This window comes from Barbus barbus (assembly GCF_936440315.1).
Source record: "Barbus barbus genome assembly, chromosome: 10".
Classification (NCBI taxonomy): Eukaryota; Metazoa; Chordata; class Actinopteri; order Cypriniformes; family Cyprinidae; genus Barbus; species Barbus barbus.
Genome location: NC_136738.1, coordinates 23,908,277 through 23,923,144, shown reverse-complemented (window position 1 = coordinate 23,923,144; position 14,868 = coordinate 23,908,277). Strand labels below are relative to the sequence as shown.

The following is a 14,868-nucleotide window of genomic DNA, read 5'->3' as shown; positions in this document are numbered from 1 at the left end:
GGAAAGTGAGTAGAGCTCAGAATTTTATCACAGATTGCAATTGTTGATGTAAATGAAGATTACTCATGTTTTTCCAAGCACGTTTCAACCAGATTTATTGGAAAAACTTAATTTCACTACTCACTTTAGGAATTTTGTTGACTATAAGTAACTTTGCAACTATATATCAACCACCCATCGTTAGAGTATTAGTAGATTGCCTACTTAACTAATGCTTTAATTTGTTGGTGCCCCTAACGACATTCTACTGACTATAAGAAACTTTGCAATTTAATTTTTTTCAGATGGAAATTTACTGTTGATCACAGAACTGTGTTTCACTGACAAGATGCGCATGACAATCACAGCTTTTGCCTAATCGCTATAGCGATTTCATTTTGATTTATCGTGCAGCCCTAATACAAGGTATATGTCCATATCCACAAAACATAGAACACACTTAGGGATGCCTGATATTTTGGCATCAAACTGGTTAATGTCCCTCTAAATTTATCATCATTTTATATATTTTTTTTTTCATCAACATGATATATTTAAAAAAAATTCCCCATGAAAATTATTTATTCAAATCTTAAAATGGAATATATCTCTTGAATACAAGTCTACACCCTTACCTCATTGAGTATGCGTGAAATCCATGAATATGCTAATTAGTCTCCGCCTCCACTCAAACATACTAGCTCAACCTGCACCACTTTCATTCAGTTAACTGAAGTAGTAAATGCTACACAATGGCAAGTAGCAATCTTGGATTAATTGTTATTGCTATGTCATCCATTGCAGTTTCGAGAATGAATTCTTGAGTTATACAAATGCAGAACGGATGATAGCATAGAAAGTGCACAAAAAAAGCACTCCCCTCACAATCACTAAAAGGCTGTCACTTATCGTAATCCATCATGATCTCACAAAGGTATGTTATATTCAATTAAGCTCTACACTGCACAGTTAATCTCTTATTTACAGTGTATCCACACCTTCTTATGAGAGGATCTGCAAACGTGCAGACCTCAGCACTGAAACAAAAACTTTTGAGCGGTGAGTGGATTCTGACTAACTTTAACACCTCTGAATGGCCACTGCATTCAGGAAACCAACACATATGTCTATGATTGGCTACATGACTCAACGCTGCAAAAACACTTGAAATAGAAGCCTTTGACCAGATATGAAAAGCCCTGGTAGTAAAATAACAAAATATAATAATATAAAAGTAATAAATGTTTCTATCCAAATCATGAATCTATGAAAGTTGATTGGCATTTCAAATCACTGTATAATACATAATCTGCATTTAGGATTGTGATGATGTAACAGCTGTTCTCTCTACTGTACCTATTCAGAGGATCCACCACTATGGCTCTAGGGTGAGACATGTCTCCTTCCAAAAGAGTCTTCCGGGTTTCAGATGCCCGCTCTAGCCTAGCCACGCTGATGGTTTTTCTGTAGCCATCGTTGGTCCAGTAGAGATTATTTCCAATCCAGTCCACTGAAATCCCCTCCACATTATCAAGATCTGTAAGAGCACACACAATTCAGCTGCTGAAAAGCTGTTATCGAAAAAAATAACAACCTTTTGTACCATTTATATGATTTCAATTCATGCAATTTCAGGTGTAAACAGAGTCTTTGTGTAAGAAAATGAAGCAGCTTTACAAACTGAAAAGACCAATAATATGTAAAAGAATGCAAAATGTTAGGTAATCACCATCTTTGAGAATTGTTTCCCGACTGCTTCCATCGACTTTCTGCCGACCTATCAAAAAACTTGTAGTATCAGCGAAGTAAATGTTTCCTGTTTCAGCATGATAGTCAAGAGCTCTTGGATTCACCAAGTCCTCAATAGGAACCATGTGCTCAGTGCTAGACTTCACATTCATGTCCAGACCACGGATTATCCCAGGACGTCCCTTTCCGTAGAAGAGGAATAGATCATTCTTTGGTTCTGTAAAGACACAGATAGAAAGTATTAACATAAGTCCTTCTATGCCATATACAAACTACCAGTCAAAAGTTTGTAATAATTATTTATTTGATTTTATTTTTTGTCACACGATCCTTCAGAAATCATTCTAATATGCTGATTTGCTGGTCACTTATTATTAGTGCAACAAATATTTATAATGATTCTTATTATTACCAGGGTTTCTTACTATTGCTGCATATTGATGAATACAAAGTAAAAAAAAAAAGAACTGAATTATTTTAAATAGCAATCTTTTCTAACATAAATGTCTTTGCTGTTAATTTCAGATTATTTTAAGATGCCCTTACTGAATAAATGTATTTTAATAAAATATAAAAAAAAAATTAAAGTAAATATTTCTTAATGTAAAAAAAAAGAATAGTACTGTATCTCGTTTTCCACAAATATATTAAGTTGCAAAAAAACATAATACTAATATGAACATAATAATAATATGAAATGTTTATTGAGCACCAGAATATTAGAATTATTTCTGAAGGATCATGTGACACTAAAGCCAGGAGTAATGTTTCCTGAACATTCAACATCGCCATCACAGAAATAAACTATATGTTAAATATATATATAAATATATTAGGCTACAACAGAAAATAGTTATTCTAAATTATATTACTATTTCACAAAGTTAGTGTTTGTACTGCATTTCTGATAAAAAGAAATGCACCCTTGAATAGCATAAGAGACTTCTTTCAAAAACATTTAAAAAAAAAACATAATTATTCCAAACATTTGAATATTATCATGTTTTTTTTTTTTTTTTTTAGTTTGATCCCAAATCAGTTGTGGGAAGATCTACAAAGCTCAATACTGGCAGTGGCAGACATGTTAAGTTACAGAAATGAATGGCGCAATCAGCCCCACTTAGCATCCCCAGGCAAAAATTATCTTGATTGAGAGGATTCATTTGACAAGCTCCAGCAATGATATTTTTGTTCATTGGGACTCTGTTTAAACAATAAATCTCCTGTTGTCAGATTAACACAAGCGCACAATAGAGGCTGAGGTTATCCATGGTGATACAACAATCTCAAATAAATTAACCTCTAGTCACAGTGGGGATAAAATAAAAGGGCAGACTGGCCTGTCTGTTATGCGGCAGGCCGATGGGAAAAGAGGGTGATTCTGGTTAAAGAGAGGGACCTCACCTCAACATCCACCTCCTCCCTCATGGGGCCACACCAGTGTGGGTGAGACCACACAAATATCACTTCAATTTATCATTCTGAGTGGAAAAGCTCCACTACTTTGAAGACAATTAAGTGGTTTGAGACCTATATGTCAAACAACACAGGGACTACTGGATGCCACAGTCATTTAGCATAGCTTCTCATCTGAAGGAAAGAGGCAGGAAGTATAGCATCTGGGTGGAAGTATAAATCAGAAACTTCTCGAAACAGAGCTTGGTTCATTATTGTAGTCACTTCATGCTTAACTCAGGATCGTCATTAATTGACCCATAGCTTTCATTGTCAACTAAGTAAAACGTCCATTGATCAGGAGGATCTGCGTATGGGGGAACAGAGTGGAAATGGCGGTAATGGCAGTAATGAATCATGCTATAGGCAGTCAATAAAATAACATCACAACCACGTGGGCCAATCTCCTTAAAAGTTCATCTCCATCTCTGTCAATCCGAGCCAGTGCCAAGACTGGCGCAAATGCAGAACCGCTCAATCTTCCCGCTTAACAGTGTAACAACACACACATTTCAATTTCCAGCTCTAGACAGCTGACGAGAATCGAATAAAACAAACACATATTCCATCACCATTTCTGCAGGGATGACGTGACATTAGGTGTCATAAAATCATTGGGTACATTTTTTTTCATTTGGATGGCAGAGAAGAAATATATTTTTATTAGGGCTGTCAATCGATTAAAAAAAACAATAAGGAATTACAGAATTTATGTAAATCGCATTATATTTGTAAATGGTTTTATATAACTGACTGCATTAATCCTATAAATCCTACTGTATCGTACTTGATGCATGCCTTCTGTTGTCTGATTAATAATTTATACATTTTAGCGAGTAAAATGCCTTTCATTCTAAAAGTGATTTTACTGATTTTTATGAAGTACATTTTATGTTGTTGTTAAAAGGATAGTTCACCCAAAAATGAAAATTCTGTCATTAATTACTCACCCTCATGTCGTTCCAAACCAGTAAGACCTTTGTTCATCTTCGGAATACAAATTAAGATATTTTTGGTGAAATCCGATAACTTTCTTACCCTGCATAGACAGCAATGGAATTACCACGTTAAAATAGTCCATGTGACATCAGGTTCAACTGTTTTTTTTATGAAGCTACGATAATACTTTTTGTGCGCAAAGAATGTGCCGTGGTAATCTCGTGAATGCACAGTGGAGACTGACCCAAAAGAGAAAAAAATCATTGAATAAAGTCACTATTTTTGTTTCTTTTATTCACAAAAATTACTCTCATAACTTCAGAAAAAAAGGTTGTTGCGTGGACTATTTTAACAATGTAATTTCCTTTCAGGGCCTTGAATGTGGTAGTTGTGTTGCTGTCTATGGAAGGCCAGGAATCTCTCGGGTTTCATCAAAAATATCTCAAAGGGTTAGTTGGGGTGGTGATGGCGCAGTGGATAAGACACATGCCTTTGGTGTGAGAGACCTGGGTTCGAATCCACTGAGAGACACCAATGTGTCCCTGAGCAAAACACTTAACCCCCTAGTTGCTCCAGAGGTGTGCGACCTCTGACATATATAGCAATTGTAAGTCGCTTTGGATAAAAGCGTCAGATAAATGTAAATGTAGTTCACCCCAAAATGAAAATTGTGTCATTAATTACTCACCCTCATGTCGTTCCAAACCAGTAAGACCTTTGTTCATCTTCGGAACACAAATTAATATATTTTTGATGAAATCAGAGAGCTATCTGACCCTCCATAGACAGCAACGCAACTGAAATGTTCCCAGGTCCAGAAACGTAGTAAATACATCGGTAAGAAGAATGGTTGAGTAAATTGTTATTTTTGTTTTCTTTGCAAAAAAAAAAAAAAGTACTCTCGTAGCGTCGCAAAACTGAAGTTGAGCCACTGATGTCCCATGGACTGTTTTACCGATGTATTTACTACGTTGAGGGTGAGTAATTAATGACATAATTTTCATTTTGGGGTGAACTAACCCTTTAATTTGTGTTCCTAAGGTGAATGAAGATCTTACGAGTTTAGAAGAACATGAGGGTGAGCAATTAATGACAGAATTTAAATTTTTGGGTGAACTACCCCTTTAAAGGGGATGCGATTTCAAGTTTTCCTTTCTCTTTGGCGTGGTACAAGCTGATTGCGCATAGATAAGATCCCTGAAGTTGCAAAGCCCAAAGTCGCAAAACCAAAGAAATATTCTTTATCAAAGTTAAGACTGTGCCACACCCCCCTAAAATGGCTCATTCAAACACGCCCCCACGTCTACGTCATGATGTGGAAAAATTTGCGCAAGGCGTGGTTTCAGTAACCGTAGTAGTGTTGAAGCAGCCATGTCAGGGAGAAGTTCTGTGTTTGGCCTTCCGAAAGTAGATACATTTAGGAATCATTAAGATTACTCACAACAAAACAGCACAACCCAGATGTTATCACAACGCATTTTATGGACGACTGTTTCGTGATCTTAATCGCGGCTTTTGTGTGTGTGTGTGTGTGTGTGAGAGAGACATGTACAGCCTGTCAGAAATCGTCTTAATCGCGGCTTGTGTGTCTGTCACGCGACTTTGTTCCTCTTTCGGGCTTGAAAAAATATATATTTTTCATACTATTACTTCATAACAAAGGCTTACAGGGTTAAAAGTTACACTCGCAGACATAATTATTGTTATTATAATCATTATTTTCAATCATATTATTTCGGAACTACACATTTGAACAGCTAGAGTACACAAAAGTAAGGCTGTGAACTATGGTGGACTGACTTTTGCAGGACAGCCCATCACTTCCCAGGCTGAATCCGGTACGACAGCGGCAGCTCCGGGATTTGTAGCTCCCGCTGAGAAGGCAGATGTGCGAGCATCCTCCTGGTTTACCATAAAGGTCAACTTCACACGCATGGCCCTTGACTGAAGAGAGGACACTGGTGTCAAATTTGCAATTAGCATATTCATATATACATGTAATCTTGGAGAATGTGTTGTTTTAAAATTTATAATACAAAATCTGAAACAAAAACCACAAAGTGATGTCTATGATGCAGGAAAAAACCCCCAAAAAACAGATGCATAGACATGCATGCTGTTCTGTCTAAACAAGCAATGCAAACCAAACACATACTTTACCTTTTGGTTGACTGAGCTTGTGGTAAACCCGTATTGTTTTTGCATTTCCTATGCTGGTTAGCGTCTCCGGGTCTGTGACATTAAAGCGATTTATCCGTAAGATGTCTACCACTGCTCCACTGGAGGGTTCAGAGCGAGTTGCGTACAAGTAGTCCTCAAAGACAGCTAATCCATGCAGGTGGGCCACCTAGAAAAAGGAGCATTGACTACTTCAGGTTGATTAGAACATGCAGAAGCTACTTACAGTAGCTAGGTAAATACCACCTTGTAAGCTCAACAGAAAGCAGAACAGCACAGATACAGTCCTTGGTATTTCCCTTTGGTTAAACATCAACATTCAACATCGAATTAGCCATTAGCTAAAGCTGTTATTAGGCTTAATTTGACCTGGCAACAACCCCCAATCTGAATAAAGAGGTGCAGATTTACAGACAGGCTGAAGGTAATGGAATCGTGTTGATATGCATTCAGGCAGTTCAGGACATTTGGGAGGGTCAGCCAGAGTGCATGTGTTTCTCTGGGGACACCTCAATTCTGTGCAGTGATTTTAGCCTACATGCGATCTCTGCAAGCGACTTGTGATGCGAGCAGACTGGGAGTGCTGAACCCTGCCTGCAAATATACACACATTAAAATGTGCATTGTGCTTCACCTAAACCCACAGGGAGATAATTCATCCTCTCTTTCCCTTACTGCAAGAGGTAAGAAATAGTGACAAAAAAGTGTGGCTCATAATGTTTTTCTCGTTTAAATTTATAGTCAGATACTCAACCATTCCTCCAGGGCAAGAGTGGTTATTCCAAACAAAATTAACAAAGAACATTTCATAATAATACTATATGAAAGCCAGTTTCCACCTTTCCACCTGAACCTCTTTTAGGACGGTACAGTTCCTGAAAGAAGGGTAACACTTTAGTATAGGGACCAATTCTCACTATTAACTAGTTACTTATTAGCATGCCTATTAATAACATATTGGTTGTTTATTAGTACTTACAATGCACATATTCTGTACAACCATATTCTACATCCTTAATTCTACTCAATACCTAAACTTAACAATTATTAATAAGCAAAATAATAGTTTATTGAGGCAAAAGTCATAGTTATAAATATAATGGTTTGTTAATAGTGAGAATTGGACCGTAAAATAAAGTGTGTTCGAAAGAAGTATCTTATGCTCACCAAGGCTGCATTTCTTTGACTAAAAACACAGGAAAACATTAATATTGTGAAATATTATTACAATACTTCTTTCTATCTGAATATGCTTTAAAATGTAATTTATTCTTGTGATGGCAAAGCAGAATTTTCACATGATCCTTCAAAATATTTGTATGGAAACTCAATGATATATCAATTAAATATCAATTTAATGTGCTAAATGCTAAATAAATCTATCAATTTCTTTCAAAATCAATCAATCAATCAATCAATCCTTCTGACCCCAAACCTTTTAATTGTAGTGTGTGTACATATAATAGTCACAGTCATAAAACTGATATACAATTGCAATTGAAAATAAAATCTCAATATACAAATATAAAGAACTCAAATACAATGAAACGTTTTACTTGTAATTAAATAATTTAAGATAAATTTTTGTGCAACTTTTTGCTAGAGCTATGCTTCAAATAAGCACTTGGTTTGATATTGTGTCATCTAATGGAATTGCATTCATGAAATATTAAGTGCAGCTTAAGCATCCAAACACTCTGGTGGCCACTGTATATCGAATTTATTGATTTAAATATATATATATATATATATATATATATGATTACAGCTGTGTGCAGTGGAGTTTAAATGAGCAAAGAACAAAGCATGCTTTAAAAAAAAAAAAAAATGTTATTTTGCATAATAAGAAACCTGTTAGAAAAACAATGAAGTCGAAAAGGGTAGATGCGGTTTTCAGGACTCGCAGAAACTCACCTTAATTTGCTATGGAAATTAAATGTGTTAGCAACCTCTCACCAACACATTGTAGCTCATGTTTAAGAGCTCCATTAAACCAAGCACACCCGCACCTGCGTGCATACAGTCATCCGTTGCTCAATGTACGTGGCCTTCTACACTTTCCAACAATGAGAAGATCTTTGGGTTGCTTAGCTGAGGTCTGCTTTTGAATAATAATGATCCATAATTACCGGCCTCTTAAGTGCACTTCAGGTAAAATATTCAAATGGTGAATCTGTTTCTGTAGCCCGTGTTGATTTAAACTAATTAATGCAAGAACTATCTTGAGAAATTAAAACACAGATGAAGCCACACAGTACAGTTGCTGCTGGGTATAAATGCCATAACCAATTAATACTTGAAATCAATCTGTGTACAACTGTGTTTGTTTCTTTCTTCCACTATCAGGGATTATTTAAATCTTGCATCAGACAAACAACCCTTTACTTCCCTTCACATCACCGTTGGTAAGTATGCATATCGTATTAATTTTACTATTAAGAGCTCAATTATCTAAATCACTTTTTTGGTATATTAATGTATGGTAACATTAGCGAAATTTCAGCAAGATTTCGCAAGACAAAAAAGTCCATTGTCCATTGTCAATAGATGCAGCTCAAACACAAGTCACTTTCAATCCAAGCTGTTTTTTCCCTCCAAAATCGCATGACCAATGTGAAAATGAGCGAAATCAAAAGGAGTAACTTTTTTGCCCAGTCACACGGATTCAAAATCAAATGACAAGATTTTTGCATACAGAATTTTTCCAAGCATCAGTAAATGTGACTGCATCCTTAGGCTGGGATAACCTTAAGAAGAATTCTCTTTTATGATCATCTGCTGCTAAGCTGCTACATTTTTTATTCTACCCACATACTCTACTGTTCAAAAGTATGGGGTCAGTATTATTATAATTATTATAATTTGAAGAAATTTGAATAATAATAATATGTATTTGTTTGTTTGTTTGTTTGTTTTTCTGCAAAAAAAACACTCAATTGATCAAATGTGACAGAAGTTTCCACAAAAATATTAAAGTCTACCAGTGAATAGGATGATTTCTGAAGAATCATGTGACACTTAAGACTGGTGTAATGGCTGCTGAATATTCACCTCTACCATTGCATAAATAAATGTCATTTTAAAATATAATAAAAAAAAGAGTCTTTTTCAATTGTAACAACATTTCACAACATTTCTGTTTATACTGTATTCTTGATCAAATAAATGCAGCCTTTGTGAACATAAGAGACTTCTTTCCAAAACATAAAATAAAATAAAAAAATCTTCAACCCCAAATCTTTAAACAGTAAAGTATAAAGCTGTAAAATGACAAACCACGATGCCAAAAAAAGAACAAGAACTCACTTGATATCCCTGGATGATAGTGTGTCTGTTCTTGCCATTGTAATCCACCATTTCAATGTAATCCAGATATGCGTCTGCCCAGTACACCAACTTTTTTACCAGATCCAATGCTACGGCAGTCGGCCGCTCAACCTTATAATCCACAAGTCGAGTTCTGTTGGTGCCATCCATGTTGCAGCGCTCCAGTTTGGCTTGATTCCCATAGTCGGTGAAAAAGAGCATCCTGCATGTGATCAGGAAAGAAAGTGCAATGTTTTATTAAAAACAAATTGAGGTCACCCAAAACTGAAACTTTTATCCTTATTTACTCATCTTCATTTCATTCCAAACCTGTAAGTCTTTCCATAAGACAATAGCTAGAAGTCACCAAGAAAGCATTCTGTATGCTATAGGTTTGAAACAACATTCGGTTGAGTAAATAATGACACATTATTTTTTTATCCCCTTAAAAGTACAAATTACTGTGACACATAAAACAACAAGATCTCATGAGTACAGTTTTTCATCACTGGCTTTCCTGTAAGACTTTCTTTTTGTTTCCACCCATAAAACATGTTGCCAATTAAAGCAAGACCTCATTAGTGACATGCATAAATGCATTTATCAAATGACGCCATCCTCCTTTGAAGTATTTCAATTACAGTAGCCCTGCTCAAAAAAGCTTTATTTTTTTCCCTTTGTGTATGCAAATAGATAACCAGGCTACAAACCGCTACAAAAAGTCTACCAGTGAATGCAAAGTGTGTTCAACTGAGTGTTCAAGCTCTAACAACATCAGATACCTAGTGGCTGATACTGCAAACACATCATTGAATTAGGAATCTAACAAGGAAAGAGTTCACATGCAGCCAGCGGTCCCCAAGTGCTCCAGAGAAGCAAACATAAAACATAAAGGAAATTTTAAAAAAAGCTTCACCGTAAGGAGCTTTTTATCATGGCAGATCCATCTCGTAGTCTCTTGTTATCCGGAATTCTTTTCAGCGCGGTATCAACCTTTTCTTGTAAGTCATTTAATTTGTCCCTTGGGGACTGAAGTCGCAGAACTCATTAAATGTTTCAAAGTCAGACTTTTAGCTGGTTAGAATATTAGTAAAAGATGTAAAAAGCATGTCTCTCTAAGGCTCCTGCTTCTTGACCCTCCTCAAATCTTTTGTTTTCTGAATGCTAGAAATAATTGAACCTTGTATCAGTGATGCTTTTCCCGCCTGCCAACAATAAAAACGAATTGGCTCCTGTCACACGTACAAAGTTCCAGTACACTGTGGTGTGTTTGACTTGCTCTGTGTTCCTCAGCCAGATCCATTTTCTTTTTTTCTTCAGATTTGGAACAGTTCAGCGCCCAATACAGAAATTGATACTACATTCTTCCATAAAAAACAGAACAATTCCTACTAGAAGGAAAAAAAAACACTAACTGCATTGTTCCGTTATGTTCAAAGCTGTTCAAACTGGATTAAAAATCAGATAGACATACTCTCAGCCACATCTTCAGACCACCCACAGTCTAATGAATATTGTACAAAAACCAGAAAGGCCATTTTTGATTTGGCAAGCTTCACTGTTTTTAACTTGACATACCATCTTAAAAATGCAACAAGCCGCTTAAAAGGAAGGACTAAATGCATTACATAATATGAATAATATACACTACCGTTCAAAAGTTCGGTGTTCTATAAGAAATTATTACTCTTATTCAGCAAGGATGCATCAAAGGCATTTATATGTGTTACAAAAGATGAAAGAAAAAGATGAAAATATGTTTACCGAGCACCAATCAGCATATTAGAGTGATTTCTGAAGGATCATGTGACACTGAAGACTGGAGTAATGATGCTGAAAAATGGCTACCATTACAGGAATAAATGGTCATATTTTAAGTTTGGGCACAATTCTAAACTATACCAAATTAACTATTAACTACAACCTTTACCTCAGTAAACTCTTAATTTGCTGCTTATTAACAGTTAGTAAGGTAGTGGTTACATATAAGGGTTAAGGGATCTAAAATATGGTCATGCAGAATAAGGCATCAACGAGTGCTTTGTAAATACTAATAAACAGCCAATATGCCAGTAATAATCATGTTAATAAGCAAACAGCAAATAGTGAGAGTTGGTCCCTAAACTAAAGTGCTACCAAATACATTACATTTTGAAACATTAAAATAGATCATTTTAAATTGTAATAATATATGTTTTGTTTAAATATATAATTATATTATATATTGTTAGCAAGAGGATCCATCTCTTTCTGAGCAAGTCACTGCCATTTATTAGATTCAAGTGCTGCTGAATGTGATTTTAACACCAAAATAAATGACATACAGAAGGATAAAGCTGATAAGGTATCTGCAAGTTCAGTGTCTTGTTCCTGCTATTATATGGAAGAAAAGCTTTCATACAGCAATCCATGATAGCATTCACTCATCCACAGTCAGCATCCTACATCCTGTAGTTTATCTCTGTGCCTCTAGAGGTCCCTTGTGCTCTCCTCTGCCTTCGTGTGGCCTTGTTATTATTATCCAGCTCACCTGTGCCTTGTTTCCCCAGTGTATTTAAGTTGTGTATTTTTTCCTAGGTTCCTCACTCGGTTTTTGAGTCTTTGCCCTGTGTTTCCTGCCTGGTCCAGCAAAAGCCTCTCTTGCTACCCCAAGTAAGGTATCCTGAGTTCCTTTCTTTGACTGTAATTGTTCTCTGGCTTTGTTATCTGGCCTCGTGGAGTTTTTATCTTCTCTTTTGGTTTTTCCATTGTTTTTTGATGTTGTTAATACCTCGGTCCGAGAATAACTTTTGTTGAATTATTCTTGCAAAGATTTGTATAAATCTTCATTTCCTGGAATACTGCCTTAAGTGCAGTGATGAAGGCAAAAAAGTAAATTAATTAAAAATAAATCTTTAACTTGTTTACGTATATTCCGTATATTGCTCTGCGCTCTAGCACTGAGTTTGTGTTTGAGGAAAAAAAAAAAAAAAACACTATCCACCATTGTCCACTGTACTGTGTATATACTTTCTACATCTGATTCTAATCATGCAAATAGATGAGACATGGATGCAGACAATATTCTTGCAGTGAATGTTGCATTCTAATACCACATAACAATAACCACAGAATGATAAATCAACAATACTTTATTTATTTGTTTGGTGGTTAGATAACAAACTCAATAAGCCCAGGCAAAACACAATGGGAACCAATCTGACCCAGTCATACATCTCATCTGCTTCTTTAGACCTTTCGACCCTGACTTTAAGTAATCACTGCAAGGTGACACAATGGTCCAACCCAAACCCGGACCGCAGGGGAATTTCATTACTGTAGAGAATACCGAGCAGAAAATGCCTCCCCTTTCTTTCACCAAGACAGATTACCAAACAAGAGAGAGGGGAGGGTGAAAAGCGGATGTATAAAGATTTGCGCACAGCTCTGTTTTCATTTTGCTCTAAATCAAATTCAAGTTTCACACTCTCCACTGACTAAAGAAATCTCACCCTGCTTTTCGAATTGATTTGGGGAATATAAGTTAGACTTTGAAAATCGAGGTTAAACCAAGTTCAGTCTTATTCCCTCTCTGGGATTTTTGTTTCAAATTAGAAAGCTAAATTTTACATAAAGCCTCTCCAGAAGCGTACAAGAGGACGGAGGCTCCTTCAGGAAAACAGGCGAGAAATTTGACAAATATATATATATATATATATATATATATATATATATATCAGAACCACAAACGAAACACTTAACGTTTCGTGAACTCTTTCCATAACTACTACGCCTCATGCTGAGCCACTATCACAAACCGCCTCAATTTCTTTTGTTTTCACTCAAGCGCTCCAGGCTGACAGACTTCCTGCGTTCCCTCAGCCTCCCTCACACACAAGCAGCTCCAACCTCATCTTGCCAATTACAGGAGGAGGACCAGGAAAAGCAGAACAGTTGGCTGTGTAATGTAGTAAACTGCACTTTGCTGAAGCCTGGAGGTTTAACCACTGCACTCCTCTCCCACATTCCCGGGAGGAAACTGGCTGGATGCACTGAAGGCCATGTACAAATGTGAGAGAGCCATTCCCGTGGGTTATGTTCATGTAAACGCACCAACGGCGTGTAAAAAAAAAATGCCTTTAAGTTGGTACAATTACATGCTCATCATGGACCATAAAAGGACACAAAAAGACACGTTCACAATGAATGGAGGAGGAACAGTGTTGAGCTTGTTTGATAAGGGTAAAAAGGGCCAACTTCAAGATTTTTCCTAAACCGGATTTTCTGCTTAAGGTCGGCTCTGTGAGGTGAATAAGGGGATCTTTCAAAAACATATGGGAGCCCAAGAGAAAAGCACAAAACCAGAAGCATATATTTCTAAAGCCACATCCTAAAGCATATGTACTGCACACTGAAAGCTTTGCAGAGTTGAAAGCTAGAAAAACAAAGCAATTATGTATCTAGCCAAGCGTTTTATTTGGCCAAAAAGACTGAAGCATTTGCTTTCACTTTACTTGTGCACTTTGTACAACTTCTGCTTTGAAATCATAGATAATTTTATTAAATGTATTCCATGGTCTGTCTGAATACTCAATTCTGATTGGCTGGAAGGTGTTGATTAAATTCGTTTAACTGCACAGGTAGTTCCAGGTCAGTTTAATCACCGTTCCATATTAATGCGATGCTTTAATTGATCATTACACACTAACCAACACACATCACTCGCTCGCACACACACACACGGAGAGAGAGAGAAAGAAAGGGAGAGAGAGAGGTCGGAGATCGCAGATTGTGCTGCACACACATATTCACTTGTTGTCAACGCTTCCCTGCGATTTTTATTACTAAAATAAGGTGATAAAATCGCAGTTTTTGAAGTAATTGTTTGTAGAGAGAGACGCAGCAAGCAGGTACACACAACTATCATCTCTCTCTCTCTCTCTCTCTCTCTCTCTCAATCGACAGTTAACTGAAATACATGCTATAATTCATTCAAATAAATGTGGTGTTGCAGCACTATTTCATCTCTGTGTCTGATTTGAAACTGGCAGAATGCTAGCGCTAACTAGCCGTAACTGACGAAAATAACCGTCATTTTTACTCTTCCGGTCAAATATTGCACTGCAAAGAGCAATACAAGTTTTAACTTGACTATAACTTGGCAAATGGCCACGGAATAAGCAGGATAATCAATGGCTAGCCGTGCATTAAAGGATTTTTATCGCGTCGGGCTGTTCTTTGCTTCCACGTCGTGCATTAAAATCCATTAATGCACATCTAGCC

The 14,868-nt window shown here is 36.5% G+C and overlaps 1 protein-coding gene across 1 annotated transcript in view; it reads right to left on the bottom strand.

The window, feature by feature from the left end:
- Positions 1 to 14,868, bottom strand: part of lrp1bb (low density lipoprotein receptor-related protein 1Bb) — a gene marked incomplete at its 5' end in the record, with an annotated part of 288,040 nt that overhangs the window by 147,029 nt on the left and 126,143 nt on the right. Inside the window, 5 exons of the mRNA XM_079427014.1 lie at positions 1,336 to 1,516; positions 1,709 to 1,945; positions 5,923 to 6,066; positions 6,283 to 6,469; positions 9,607 to 9,829. Coding sequence (XP_079283140.1) covers positions 1,336 to 1,516; positions 1,709 to 1,945; positions 5,923 to 6,066; positions 6,283 to 6,469; positions 9,607 to 9,829 — 972 coding nt within the window. The remainder of the gene's footprint in view (positions 1 to 1,335; positions 1,517 to 1,708; positions 1,946 to 5,922; positions 6,067 to 6,282; positions 6,470 to 9,606; positions 9,830 to 14,868) is intronic.